The sequence below is a fragment of the Lithobates pipiens genome, unplaced genomic scaffold, assembly GCF_037356315.1.
Source record: "Lithobates pipiens isolate NorthernLeopardFrog02 unplaced genomic scaffold, aLitPip1_a1.2 Scaffold_22, whole genome shotgun sequence".
Taxonomy (NCBI): domain Eukaryota; kingdom Metazoa; phylum Chordata; class Amphibia; order Anura; family Ranidae; genus Lithobates; species Lithobates pipiens.
In genome coordinates this window covers 322,819,541-322,833,619 of record NW_027507784.1, presented here as the reverse complement: position 1 = coordinate 322,833,619, position 14,079 = coordinate 322,819,541, and the positions used below count along the sequence as shown (strand labels likewise).

The following is a 14,079-nucleotide window of genomic DNA, read 5'->3' as shown; positions in this document are numbered from 1 at the left end:
CCACCGTGGCTAGTACTTATCAAACAAAACACTTCTTATACCACAATTAGTGGCACCCTTTTGTGTTGTAGCTTTCATAATGGACCCCATGGAGGTGCCTAAAGTTGACCATACATGTTACAACTGATCTGCTGTAAGCTGGCCATACACTATACAGGGGGGTTATTTACGAAAGGCAAATCCCCTTTGCACTACTAGTGCACTTGGAAGTGCAATTGCTGTAAAGCTGAGGGGAAGCTCTGCTGATTTTATCATCCAATCATGTGCAAGCTAAAATTCTGTTTTTTATTTTCCTTGCATGTCCCCCTTGGATTTACAGTGACTGCACTTCAAAGAGCACTTGTAGTGCAAAGTGGATTTTCCTTTTGAAATTAACCCCCAATGTGACTGTACAAATTTAAATCGCCTCCCAAAATTCTAAATGTGTTCTAGGGCTGGATTCACACCTATGGCATTTTTCATGCATTTTGCAGATTTGCACTACAGAACCTGTTACATAGGAAACCATGGTAAATGGACTGTAATGCAAAAAGCACTAAAACTGCCATAGGTGTGAATCCAGCCTAAGGGTGATTTTCATCCCTCTCTCTAAGGCCGCGTACACACGGGCGGACTGTTCGCCCCAACTTTGTCCGCTGAACAGTGTTTCAGCGGACAGTCCGCTCGTGTGTGGGCTTCAGCGGACAGTTTCAGCGGACAGTCTGACAAACAAAGTTTTTCGGAATTTCTGTAAGACTGTCCGCTGAAACTTGGTTTGAGCGGACAGTCCGCTCGTGTGTAGGCTTGTTCGATAAACTAAGTCTCGCGCATGCTCAGAAAGAATTTACACGGCGAAGGTTGCATTGCAGTGTATTGGACTTCGAATTTCTCGTCCCGTCGTACGTGCCGTTCACGTCATCGCGCAAGTTTTCAGCGGACTGTTCGTTCGTCGTGTGTGGTCAAGTCCGTTCATGCTAATTTTGAACGGACTGTTTGTCAAACTGTTTGACGAACCTAGGTGGGCGGACAGTCCGCCCGTGTGTACGCGGCCTTAGGGGGAAAGCAGGATGCAGCAGGAAAGGGCACAATTACTGAAACCAATCCCCTTGTGGCCCTCCCTCTAATTACAATGCTTCAGTTTGTGAATGAACAGGGAGCCTCTGTACAGAGCACTTTCTGTTCATCCACTCTGAAGCTGAGGCTGTAGAGAAAGGATTAAGAAATCTGTGTGCTCAATCTCTTTCTCTGTGTCAAGAGTGAGACTGCCCTGTTAAAAATGTAAAATAAAAACCTAACATTGTAATTTAATAATAATAAAAAAAAACATAATTGAGGGCTCACACTCACAAGTAATCTGGTTGCATGAATCAGCGGTTTGTTTATGCACCTGTAGCCACCCGTTAAGCTTGGTTTACCATTCTGTCAGCTAGGCTTTATGGGGCCCTACGATTTCTGACATCAGACCAAAAAAAGAGAGAGAGGGATTTGGTTCCAAATGTGGGACTGTCGGTGGCTATGGACTGTACAATCTGATTGTACAGTGTATGGTTCAGTTTACCAACAATGATGCAGTGCAAGGGCCTTACTACACCGCCCATTCAGTTTTATATCCAAGCAGTTTGGCCATAGTGTTACATAGCTATTGGTGACAGTAAAGGAAGCCATGTGTCCTCTTTAGCTCATAGATTGACAACTGCTGCCCTAACTGCGAGAACAAAAAAAGAGAATTTGGCTTCCTTTACTGTCACCAATAGCTATGTAACACTATGGCCAAACTGCTTGGATATAAAACTGAATGGACGGTGTAGTAAGGCCCTTGCACTGCATCATGTGTGGCCCTTTGGTGATGTCAGCAGCCACATTTAATGTTCAATATGCTTGAGAGGACTGTCAGAGACTGCAGACTTAATAGAGGAAATGTGGGTCAGAGAGTGTGGGCATGTTACATTGTTGGCGTGGGATTTGCTGTAGAAAACATTACGAAACTGGGAAGATGTTACATTTGGCTAGTAGAAATCAATACTATTACCCTAATAAATGTTCCTACTACACATGACACAGGTCTGAGGACTGCACATCATCTTCCAAAGGGCTGCAGGTTGGGCACATGGGCAATCCAGGTTGCTTTGAGTAAAAAGATTGTTTAGAAAGTTTGGAGACCCCTAATCCAGTCTAACGAAGGCCTCTACTGGCCTTCAGAGTTTGAGAGGTGGACTGTGGTCATTGGGAGTAGAAACTGTCCAAGTAGCAGTGGGCATAAACAGTGCGTCCTTGGCATTAAGAGGAAGAATAGTGCCCCATCATTGGTGTCAGTGCGGGGAATGGTGCCTCATCATTGGTGTCAGTGCGAGGAATGGTGCCCCAATGTTGGTGTCAGTGCGGGGAATGGTGCCCCATTGTTGGTGTCAGTGGGAAGAATTTATTCCCCACCATAGGTTTCAGTAACATGAATTTATGCCCCATTGTTGGTATCAGTGGGAGGAAAAGTGGCCCAAGGGCTGGATAAAGGGCAGCAGTTTGGAGAACACTGCTCTACATGTTTTAATAGAAAAAGTTGAATGTTCTGACTGATCTTGGAGCATTTGCTTAATGATTTAGCCTCTGTATTCCCAGCAGGCACCCGAGAAGCTGCGCCGACCACGCGGGAGCACGCAGAAGCCCTCCTCCTGGCGTGCCGCTACCTGCCTCCAACATTTCTGTCTGCCCCAGGGCAGAGGGTGGGCATGCTGGCCGAAGCTGCCCGGACTTTAGAGAAGCTTGGCGACAAACGCACCCTGCAGGACTGTCAGCAGTTCATCCTGACTCTTGGCAGCAGCACGGCTGTGACCTCCAGCTAGGACAACCTGACCTCCCGCCAAATGGATCTCTTGCAAAACGCGTCCAGTGATCACTGGATAACTTCTCAGTATTTGCTTCTGCAGACTACACAGAAATCAAAAATGAAGATGTGGCCACATTTAAATGGCTGTGATTTTCCACAGACAGCATTTCAAAGTGTACCTGTTGCCTAGACAAAGCGGAAGAGACCATTTTTTTTTTATTCACAGGAACCAGTGTCATGAGGTGGGAGCCTAAAGCTGTTCTTCTTCTTTCTGAGTGAAGAACAGCCTTGGTCAAGTAATAAGCTGCTGATTGCTTGGAACGGACAGGCCGGAAAGCCTATACAAATTGGCCAGTGCAGACATGTCTAGGCCACAGATGCACCATGATGAATACAGTATAATCACAAATAGTACAGCTTCAATCTACCGTTATGCATATAAAGTATTTTTACACGATTTGCCTACCCATTGCTATGTAAAGGGGAGGAAGGTTCAGAAACGATAGTATATGTGAAGAAAGGCCTCACAGTCAGCCTCTGTGTGTGGGGGTAGGGCTTGGAAACAGGAAAAGTGTCAGTTGCTCAAAGCAACCAGATTCTTCCAGTCAGACATACTAGAAAGCGGAGGCCTAGTTCTGCAGACCCTTCTGAGACCAGAGGGTACAACCCAAGTTCAGGTCAACATGTGCAATTCAGCTCTTACCTGGGTTGAAGGGCCGAATTATGGGTCTAATAAAGATGTATGGATGTATGTCTTCGGAGTCAAAGCCGGTAAGGGCTAACATTTCTGGAAAATTTGGAGAATCCGTTTAAAAAAAAAAAAAATCCCTAGACCGTGTGACTGAGGCTATGGGTTTGACCCCTCAATGGATTATGGTTGGAGAAGGTCAAAAGACACAATGGCAGTGGGACACACTGATCTTTGGAATCCACATGTATGAAGTCCAAGGAGAGCACCAAACGAAACAACCATAAATCATAAATATCTTGCCCACAGTGGTCATTCACAACAAGACAATGGAAAATTTCCACCGCGTTTCAAAAGGAACACTGATCACTTCTTCAGGGCTGAAACATTGTATATGGTTGGGAGGACTGAACATGGCTCAGTCACCACTATTTGTTACTTGGAGAATGAAACATGGACATTTTTCAGGAGCAAAATAGCAGCAGTCCTGCAAAGCATATACAGTACCCGAGCCCTGAAGAAGGGGTAACGGTGTACCCCTGAAACATATTGGCTATTTTATATTGTTTTTTGAATGAACACCATTATTTAAAAGATTTTGGACTCCGAGTCAGGTGCTTTCACTGGACTTTTTACACGTTTAAAACCCCTTAAGGTCTTTGGTAGGTCCAGGGCTGCCCTGTAGTTTGACTTCTGTACAACAAAATCTGGTCCTTGAATGTTCTTGCAGCCCTGAAACTAGTATGGTGGTCCACAGTAAAAGAGAGGTCTTGGCAGCTGCTGCGATCAGTATTTAGGTCAGTGATATCTCTGCTCCTACACACTGCTTTGTTGTGTAGAAAAAGAGAACCTGTCACAAAGCTACTGAAGTTCCACACATCCAGGCATGGCTCACAAAATGGATGCATGCATGGGGAGCACATGCAGAACAGAACCAGCATTACGTCCTTCTATATCTTTGATTTAGTAAATCTGAATTTAAGTGAGACGTTCACGTACTAGAGCAGAGGTGTCCATACTACAGCCCTCCAGCTGTTATGGAACTGCATGTCCCTGTAAGACTCTTGACAGATATGATGGTTAATTACAATTCTACCTCCTCCTCCTCCTTTCTCTGTTTGGGGTTCCCCAAGGTTCTGTTCTTGGACCTCTCCTATTTTCAATCTACATTTCCTCCCATAGCTTCCAATACCATCTATACGCTGACAACACCCAAATCTATTTCTCTACCCCCTCAGCTCACTCCCTCCGTCTCTTCACGCATCGCTAATTTACGAACAGATATATCAGTCTGGATGTCACACCACTTCCTCAAACTCAATCTAGCCAAAACAGAACTTATAATTTTTCCTCCCCTTCCTCGGTCCTAGGCCAGGTCCTAGGTTTAGTCCTGCACTCTGAACCCTCCTTTAAGCCCTACATCTAATCACTGTCCAAATCTTGCCACCTAAACCTCCGAAACATCTCCAAAATACACCCCTTTCTAACCAATGACACAGCAAAGCTCTTAATTCACTCCCTGGTCATCTCTCGCCTTGACTACTGCAACTCCCTTGTCATTGGCTTACCTCTTTATAGTCCATTCCCCCCTTCAATCCATCATGAATGCTGCTGCTAGACTCCCCCACCTTACCAACCGCTCAGTATCTGCTACTCAACTCTGTCAATCCCTCCACTGGCTTCTGCTCACCCAACAAATTAAATTGAAAATACTAATAACTACTTACAAATCCAACCTCAACTTAGCCCCCAGCCACATGAATCCTAGTCTCAAAATACCCACCTAATCGTCCTCTTCGTTCCTCTCAAGACTTGCTCTCTAGCTCCCTCGTCACCTCCTCCCATGCTCGTCTCCAGAGCCTCTCCAATCCTATGAAACTCCTAACCCCAATCTGTCTGATTATCTTCTACTATTAGCTTTTAGACGATCCCCGAAAACCCTCCTTTTTGGAGAAGCCTATCCTACCCAAACCTAACAACTGTATTTTCATTTTCTCCATCAGCTCACCCCCCCCCCCCCCCCCCATAGTTATTACCTTTCGTTTCCTTTGACCCTCCCTTCTAGATTGTAAGCGCTAACGAGCAAGGCCCTCCGATTCCTCCTGTATTGTAAATGTACGGTGTGCCTTCATGTTGTAAAGCACTGTGCAAACGGTTGGCATTATATAAATCCTGTATAATAATAATAATAATGGGAATTCTAGTTCCTCAACAGCTGGAGAGCCATAGTTTGGAGACCACCAAGGAAACTATAGTTGGGATTTAATACAAACCTTAATTTTAACTCCCACTAAGCGCCATCTTGTTCGTAGCTCTACAGCCAATCTCTACTGCTTTGGTTTGCGGAAAAAAAGAACTTCTGGGTCTGGACAACTCTGTGGAAACCCCCTGCCATGCTTTTGGGTCTGTGCAGACAATCGCCAGGCCCCAGCGCCTTCACATGAGGGCAGGGGGCGTGCCATAAACTGTGCAATTTTCAACAATACCTGGTATTTGCCAGTGGAGTGGACACTGGAGTGGAAGAGGCAAATGTAGTTATAAACACTGGAACCCCATTTATACCCCCCTTCCCACTGCACAGCCACCATATAGTAACTGGTGTTTCCAGGTATGGGGGGAGCATGTGACCATCTCCCATGGTGCAGTGCTCAGGCCTAATAGCCAATCTCTAAGCCAGAACAGGGTTACATAATGGAGGAGGTGTCATTGCTCTGTAGCTCAGATACAGGATATTATGTAGTTGAGAAAGAAGTGGCTAGAAATGCTGTGAAGGTGAGGATAGCTGATTCCGAGGGTGGGCTTTAAAGAGCGCCTGTGGCTTTACCCTGATTTGGCAGGGAAACGGCATCTCTTTAAAGGCCAAGCTCTTCCAATACGGAGTAAGCTGTGGATTGACTGATCCATAGGTGAAATTTGCTAGTTATCCTTGATGTACTTTGAGTGAACCTTATCAGGCCTGACACGGCCATGCTGATGCTATGGGTGGCCTTTTCACTGCTGCTGTCCATGGAAGAGAATCTGGGGCTGGGAATTATCCAATCACAGTGGAAATATTCCTTTTATGCCACCTTAACCTGCAATCCATATCAAATTCTTGATTCTTACAGTGTTGTCAATCGCTCTCCAATTGCCTCCCTGAAATTCTGGTACAACATGCAAAATGTCATAATTGTGGTCACCTGGCCCCCAATTTTCTAGACTGAAACTAACAAAAACTCTCCGGCAATAAATATCCTGTTCATTTTTGTTGTCTCTAGTTTCCAGGTTCAGCCAGTGGTAATCTCTTATACAAAAAGTTAAAGTGGGTTCAAGGAGGGAAAGGCTCCTGATTGTATTGCTTTGTTGCAGATCTTATTTTCTTATAGTCTCCGAGTGTTTTTTGTACAGAGGATTTATGAAGATATTTATAATTTTCTTATACAAAGAAAAAAATAAAGTAGTCTATTGCTTTCCAAACTGACTCTATTCCTTATTTCAAACATAAATCTATACTTGCCAATCAGAACATGATTGTTTAATAAAGACCTGGAAATCATTAGGCTTCTGGAGGAAATGCTGCTCCAGGTTCTCTTCAGTGCTGGCCATGTGTCTGAAGAATGTGGTCACATGATCCCTGCTGAAGAATAGGATCAGAGCTCAGATTGGCTGAGTCTTGCCTTACACAGATCATGTGAACTAAGCACTTAGGCCTTTAAGCTACTTTCACGCTGAAGGCGTTTTTCAGGCGCCTGTAAAAGCACCTGAAAACTGCTTCTCATGCCTCCCCAGTGTGAAAGCCCAAGTGCTTTCACACTGGGGTGGTGTGCTTGCAGGATGGGAAAAAAAAAAAAAGGTCTGCAAGCAGCATCTTTGGGGAGGTTTGGGAGCGCTGTATACAGGGCTTCTAAACCACCCCTGCCCATTGGAATGAATGGGCAGCGCTTCCAAAGTGCCTGAAAAGCTTGTCGAAAGCACCACAACATGAGTGCTTTTAACCCTTTCTTCGGCCGTAGCAGGGGATAAAAGCCCCGCTAAAACAACAGTAAAGTGCCGCTAAAACGAGTGGCACTTTACCGCCAACGCGGCCACGGCTCAGTGTGAAAGTAGCCTTAGGCATATGGCTAGCACCGAGGGAGTATGAAGAACCTCAGTTTCCCAGTCTGAGGTCCATTTGAACAGAGGATAACAGTCATATAGACATACACTATATTTTCAAATTGGGAAGCCTGCCTTTACACGCACATGAACTTCAATGGCATCCCAGGCCTAGTCCATAGGGTTCAATATTGAGTTGGCCCTCCCTTTGCAGCTATAACAGCTTTAACTCTTCTGGGAAGGCTGTCCACAAGGTTCAGGAGTGTAACCTTTATGGACCTTGCTTTGTGCACTGGTGTGCAGTCATGTTGGAGCAAGAAGGGGTCATCCCCAAACTGTTGCCACAAAGTTGGGAGCATGAAATTGTCCAATATGTCTTGGTATGCTGAAGCCTTAAGAAACTAAGGGGCCAAGCCCAACCCCTGAAAAACAATCCCACACCATAATTCTCCCCCCCCCCCCCCTCTCCACCAAATTATTTGGACCAGTGCACCAAAGCAAGGTCCATAAAGACATGAATGAGTGAGTTTGGGGTGGAGGAACTTGACTGGCCTGCACAGAGTCCTGACCTCAACCTGATAGAATACCTTTGGGATGAATGAGAACGGAGACTGTGAGCCAGGCCTTCTCGTCCAACATCAGTGCCTGACCTCACAAGTGCGCTTCTGGAAGAATGGTCAAACATTCCTACAACCTTGTGGACAGCCTTTGCAGAAGAGTTGAAGATGTTATAGCTGCAAAGGGTGGGCCAAACTCAATATAGAACCCTACGGACTAAGACTGGGATGCCATTAAAGTTCATGTGCGTGTAAAGGCAGGTGTACCAATACTTTTGACAATGTAGTGTATTCAGGTATCTTGTAATAGATGCATTAGAAAAATACTTTTAAAGAAATATCACCATTTGTTCCATATAGTTCTAAAATCCTGTAGGAGGCCAGAAGCATGGAGCACTTGGGCCGCTAGCATGGTCGTCAGCCCCGGGGGTCGGGGCTAATTGTTCCATGCATTTGGTTCCTTGGAGGATTCCAAAAAATTCTAGAAATGATGGTGAGACTTTTTTAAAGGCCAACTGAACTTTCAGTTTAAAGAAGGGGTCTCCAAACTTTCTAAAAAAAGGGCCAGTTTGCTGTTTTTCAGACTTTAAGGGGGCCGGAGTCTTGTCAGTGGAAGGCATTACAGCACATCCGAAAAGTAGTCACAGCGCTTCACTTTTTCCACATTTTGTTATGTTACAGCCTTATTCCAAAATGGATTCAATTCATTATTTTCCTCAAAATTCTACAAACAATATCCCATAATGACAACGTGAAAGAAGTTTGTTTGAAATCTTTGCAAATTTATTAAAAATAAAAAATCCCATGTACATAAGTATTCACAGCCTTTCCATGACACTCAAAATTGAGCTCAGGTGTATCCTGTCTCCACTGATCATCCTTGAGATGTTTCTACAACTTGATTGGAGTCCACCTGTGGAAAGTTCAGTTGATTGGACATGATTTGGAAAGGCACACACCTCTCTATATAAAGACCCCACAGTTAACAGTGCATGTCAGAGCACAAACCAAGCCATGAAGTCCAAGGAATTGTCTGTAGACCTCAAAGACAGGATTTTATGGAGGCACAGATCTTGGGAAGGGTACAGAAGAATTGCTGAAGCCTTGAAGGTCCCAATGAGCACAGCGGCCTCCATCATCTGTAAGTGGAAGAAGTTTGGAACCACCAGGACTTCCTAGAGTGGGCCGTCTGGCCAAACTGAGCGATCAGGGGAGGAGGGCCTTAGTCAGGGAGGTGACCAAGAACACCGATGGTCACTCTGACAGCGGTTCAATGCTTCTCTGTGGAGACAGGAGAACTTTCCAGAAGAACAACCATCTCTGCAGCACTTCACCAATCAGGCCTGTATGGTAGAGTGGCCAGACAGAAGCCAGTAGAAGACACATGGCAGCCCGCTTGGAGTTTGGCAAAAGGCACTTGAAGGACTCTCAGACCATGAGAAACAAAATTCTCTGTTCTGATGAAACAAAGATTGAACACTTTGGCCTAAATGGCAAGCTTCATGCCTGGAGGAAACCAGGCACCGCTCATCACCTGGCCAATACCATCCCTACAGTGAAGCATGGTGGTGGCAACATCATGCTGTGGGGATATTTTTCAGTGGCAGGAGCTGGGAGACTAGTCAGGATCGATGGAAAGATGAATGCAGCAAATTACAGAGACATCATTGATGAAAACCTGCTCCAGAGCGCTCTGGACCTCAGACTGGGGTGAAGGTTGACCTTCCAACAGGACAACGACCCTAAGCACACGGCCAAGATAACAAAGGAGTGGCTACGGGACAACTCCGAGTGGCCCAGACTTGAACCCGATTGAACATCTCTGGAGAGATCTGAAAATGGCTGTGCACCGACCCTCCCCATCCAACCTGATGGAGCTTGAGAGGTCCTGCAAAGAAGAATGTGACAAACTGCCCAGAAATAGGTGTGCCAAGCTTGTAGCCTCATACTCAAAAAGACTGGAGACGGTAAATTGGTGCCAAAGGAGCTTCAACAAAGTATTGAGCACAGGCTGTGATACTTATGTACGTGGGATTTTGTTTTGTTTTTTATTTTTGATAAATTTGCAAAGATTTCAAACAAACTTCTTTCACGTTGTCATTATGGGGTATTGTTTGTAGAATTTTGAGGAAAATTATGAATTTAATCAATTTTGGAAGAAGGCAGTAACATAACAAAATGTGGAAAAAGTCGAGCATTGCGAATACTTTCCAGAGCATAGAGCCCCATCATTGGTGTTAGTGGAAGATCTAGTGCCTCATTGTTGGTGTCAGTGGCAGGAATAATGCCCGAAGGGCCGGATAAAGGCGAGCAAAGGGTTGCATCCGGCCCCAGGGTCGCAGTTTGGAGACCTCTGGTTTAAAACATCTAAATCAGGGGTCTCAAACTGGCGGCCCTCCAGCTGCTGCGAAACTACAAGTCCCATCATGCCTCTGCCTGTGGGAGTCATGCTTGTAACTGTCAGCCTTGCAATGCCTCATGAGACTTGTAATTTTCGCAACAGCTGGATGGCCACCAGTTTGAGACCCCTGAATTCTAAATACATCCCAGATACACCAACAAAAGCTGTGCAATGTCTTATTTTTTTTTTTATAAAGCAAACAAAGAATAACAGCCACAGGCTGAGTAGCAAAGCCTGCCTTGCCTTGACTCTTGCTCCCTGTGTGGAAGCAGTGGTCTCTCTGTAGAAGTCTGACACTCCCCTCCACTGAGTCAGATCTCTCCAATCAATCAACCTTCTGATACTAAGAACTAAACAAAGGCCTTGCATATAAAATGTCTTCCTACCTCGTGTATGAGAGACAGGCCCCCCTTTAAAACTTCCCCCCCGGATGCCCCCCCATACACAGAGACGTAGGAACGGTTCATTGTAGATTTTATTGACATTCCCAATAGCCTCTTTTAAAGAAAATAAACATCTTTTAGAAAGCTCAGTACACACATTCTTCAGTGTGAAGCAATTTTTACTAAAAAGAACACTAGCTTTAACTCCTCAGTTGCCGGAGGAGCTGGCAAAAAAACAAAACAAAATAACAAACAAAAAACAAAAACAAAATAAAAACCACATTGGGCTTTTGCAGGCCTCCCGGCAGCTATGGGGTTAAACATGTACAGTCTTCATATATTATATATGCATATGTATACACATATATACACACACACACACCATAAAATGAGGCATTGTCCGTACTTTTGTCAAACACTTTTCTGTATGTACAGTAGGGCAGGGTGGGGGGAGGGCCTGCGGCAAGTTAGGTCAGCTGATGGTTCTCAACCTGACATTCCCCCCCCCCCCCACTTGGTGGCGCCCTCCAGCGATCCACTTCCGCTGCAGTACCGGGATTAACCTGGCAGAGGGCGACGGGATGAAATGGGCCTCTGCAATAGAGTCAGAATGGCTGAACCGAGAAAAAGTTGAGACACGAAGATAACAACTACAGAACGGTGAGATTGGTCAGATGTTGACGTTTTAGTACACTTAATGAACAGCAGCTGGGGAAGGGTAGAGGGGGGGGAGGGGGAGGGCTAAAACATTCCAAAAAGACAGAAAAAAAAAAAAAACCCTTTTCGTTTGGCAGTAATCTGTCTCTGTTTTGTACGAATCCCCTTGTGATGCAGAGTTCGCTGCTGTAGCCATGTGGCGGCCATCTTGTCCAGGAAGTGAAGGGCGCTCCCTAGGTCAGTTCCGGGGGCCTGGCTTTTGTCTCAGGAAGCTGCACTGGGAATACCGTCATGATCTTTGGAAGGTGGCAGAAGTTTGGGAACAGGCGTTATGTGGAAGATACCTTTGATTCCGTCCAAAACTCAGCTTTCAGCCACACGCAATAGTCCCGAAAAGGAATAACGTCACTACCGTATGGAGTTACCCCCCGTGATGAGGTCACTGGCGCTGATAAAACCAAAGTTTTCCCTTTTGCTTAGACACCATTCCTGCTTTTCCCCGAGCAGAGACAGCTGATGGGGTCACATTATACCTGTCAAGCCATACTTGTCCTTGCCCCTCCAATGCTGTTCCTGCCCTGTCCACACATGGGCGCTGCAGAGCCTGACTCCTCTCTGCAAATACAATGACGGTGACCGGCTCCTTCCCTCCTGCTGGACGCGGTGACTGTGTGGAGTGAATAAAAGGTGGTGGGTGTAATGAAAGTGATGTCAGCTTCTAGGATGGTTACACCAGGTGTCTCTGCAAAAAGTCATTCAACAAGAAGTAAGCGTCAGTGAAAGTTCTACACACTTCTTACAACTCAAAGTCGTTGTCAGCGTTCCCTCCTCTCCCCTGCAGCAGCTGCTCGCTAACACAAGGGAGCCTGAGCTGCGTGATCACATAACCACATTGGAGCAGATTAAAAATGGATATGTACAGTGGAACCTTGGATTACGAGGATAATCCGTTCCAGGAGAATGCTTATAATCCAAAGCACTCACATATCAAAGCGAGTTTCCCCATAGAAGTCAATGGAAACAAAGATAATTCCTTCCGCATTGACTTCTATTGCATGCAATACCGCATGTGGCCAAATGGGGGGAGGGGGGGGGCGCCGGAGAGCCTCAGAAATACTCGGGGACAGCTCGGCTGAACTTGAAAACCCTCGGAAACTGAGTATTTATAAGTGTTTCTGAGTATTTCTGAACAGCTCCGAACTGGTCCGAGTGTCACTGGCGCCCCCGCCCCCTCTGGCCAAAGGTGGTACTGCACACCCACTTGGCTTGAATCCTGCTCGTTTTGCGAGACCACACTCACAAACCGAGTCAGGAATTAAAAAAAATAACTTGGTCATCTTTTAAAACGCTCGTTGACCACGTTACTCGTACACCAAGGTACCACTGTACACACATCCTTCTTACCTGTAGGTTAGGCAGGATAGGTAGGAGGAGGGGGGGAAAGGAACATTTTTAAGAAATGTTAGACTTATCCTTTTCTTCCACTTTAAAAAATGGAGTGACATGTTTTGACTTCAAGCACAGTTGCTGTAGCATCGCTGCATCCAAATCATGGTAACTATGTGGAGTGAAACTGCCACCATGTGGTCACAAAGTAGTACTACAGCAACAAAGCATATTAGGTGCGATGAGCTGCGGTTGTGCATAGAGATGAATACGGTATCATCATAGTGATTAAAAAAAAAGTAAGCACTGCGATCATCGCACTACCCCTACATAACCAAACGAGTGCAGGCACGCTATACAGACTATATATATATATATATATATATATATATATATATATATATATATATATATATATATACATACAGTATCTCACAAAAGTGAGTACACCCCTCACATTTTTGTAAATATTTTATTCTATCTTTTCATGTGACAACACTGAAGAAAGGACACTTTGCTACAATGTAAAGTAGTGAGTGTACAGCTTGTATAACAGTGTAAATTTGGTGTCCTCTCAAAATAACCTTCAGTATGTGAAGGACAGCAACTATAGGACTGACTGAGTAGGATTTGCTCCCTTGATGCATATGACGGTGGCAGGAGACATCTTACTACACCCGTCTACATCTTGAATTCCACAGTTATTTTAGCAATAAAGTGAGCGTATATAAATAAATATAGTAAAATGACATCTGCAATGGTGTTGGGATGTTAAATTGTAAAAGAAGGCTGGAAGGAAGGAAGGTGGCGGAGGCCATGTTGGTACACCCCGCACTGCTCAGCGCTAAACCTTTAGGCTTTAAAAATGTAACATTAAAAACAGCATCACGGATGTCGATATGCTATATTTATTTATATACGCTCACTTTATTGCTAAAACGACTGTGGAATTCAAGACGTAGCTGGGTGTAGTAAGATGTCCGCCACCTTCTTCTGACTGCAGGTGTCCTGTCAGATTAGGAAACCTGGTAGCAGTGGAACGAATGCACAGCTGACCGAACGTCACTTCCCTTACCTAATCTGACGGGTCGCCGATTCTGACGGAACACCTGCACTGTGTGTTAATGGGATTA

At 45.2% G+C, this 14,079-nt stretch overlaps 2 protein-coding genes across 7 annotated transcripts in view; one reads left to right on the top strand and one right to left on the bottom strand.

Annotated features, from left to right (window-relative positions):
- Window positions 1-6,944, top strand: part of SREBF1 (sterol regulatory element binding transcription factor 1) — a 69,648-nt gene extending 62,704 nt beyond the window's left edge. For 3 of the 5 annotated variants that reach the window (XM_077449510.1, XM_077449508.1, XM_077449512.1), the window contains exon 19: window positions 2,593-6,944. In XM_077449510.1, the coding sequence (XP_077305636.1) occupies window positions 2,593-2,816 (224 nt within the window). In that variant the 3' untranslated portion in view covers window positions 2,817-6,944. The remainder of the gene's footprint in view (window positions 1-2,592) is intronic. The other 2 variants (XM_077449511.1, XM_077449509.1) reach the window with 1 other exon arrangement.
- A 4,033-nt stretch (window positions 6,945-10,977) lies between these two features.
- The window catches only part of RAI1 (retinoic acid induced 1), a 283,330-nt gene continuing 280,228 nt past the window's right edge, over window positions 10,978-14,079 (bottom strand). For both annotated transcript variants that reach the window (XM_077449506.1, XM_077449507.1), the window contains one exon: window positions 10,978-12,302. In XM_077449506.1, the coding sequence (XP_077305632.1) occupies window positions 12,288-12,302 (15 nt within the window). In that variant the 3' untranslated portion in view covers window positions 10,978-12,287. The remainder of the gene's footprint in view (window positions 12,303-14,079) is intronic.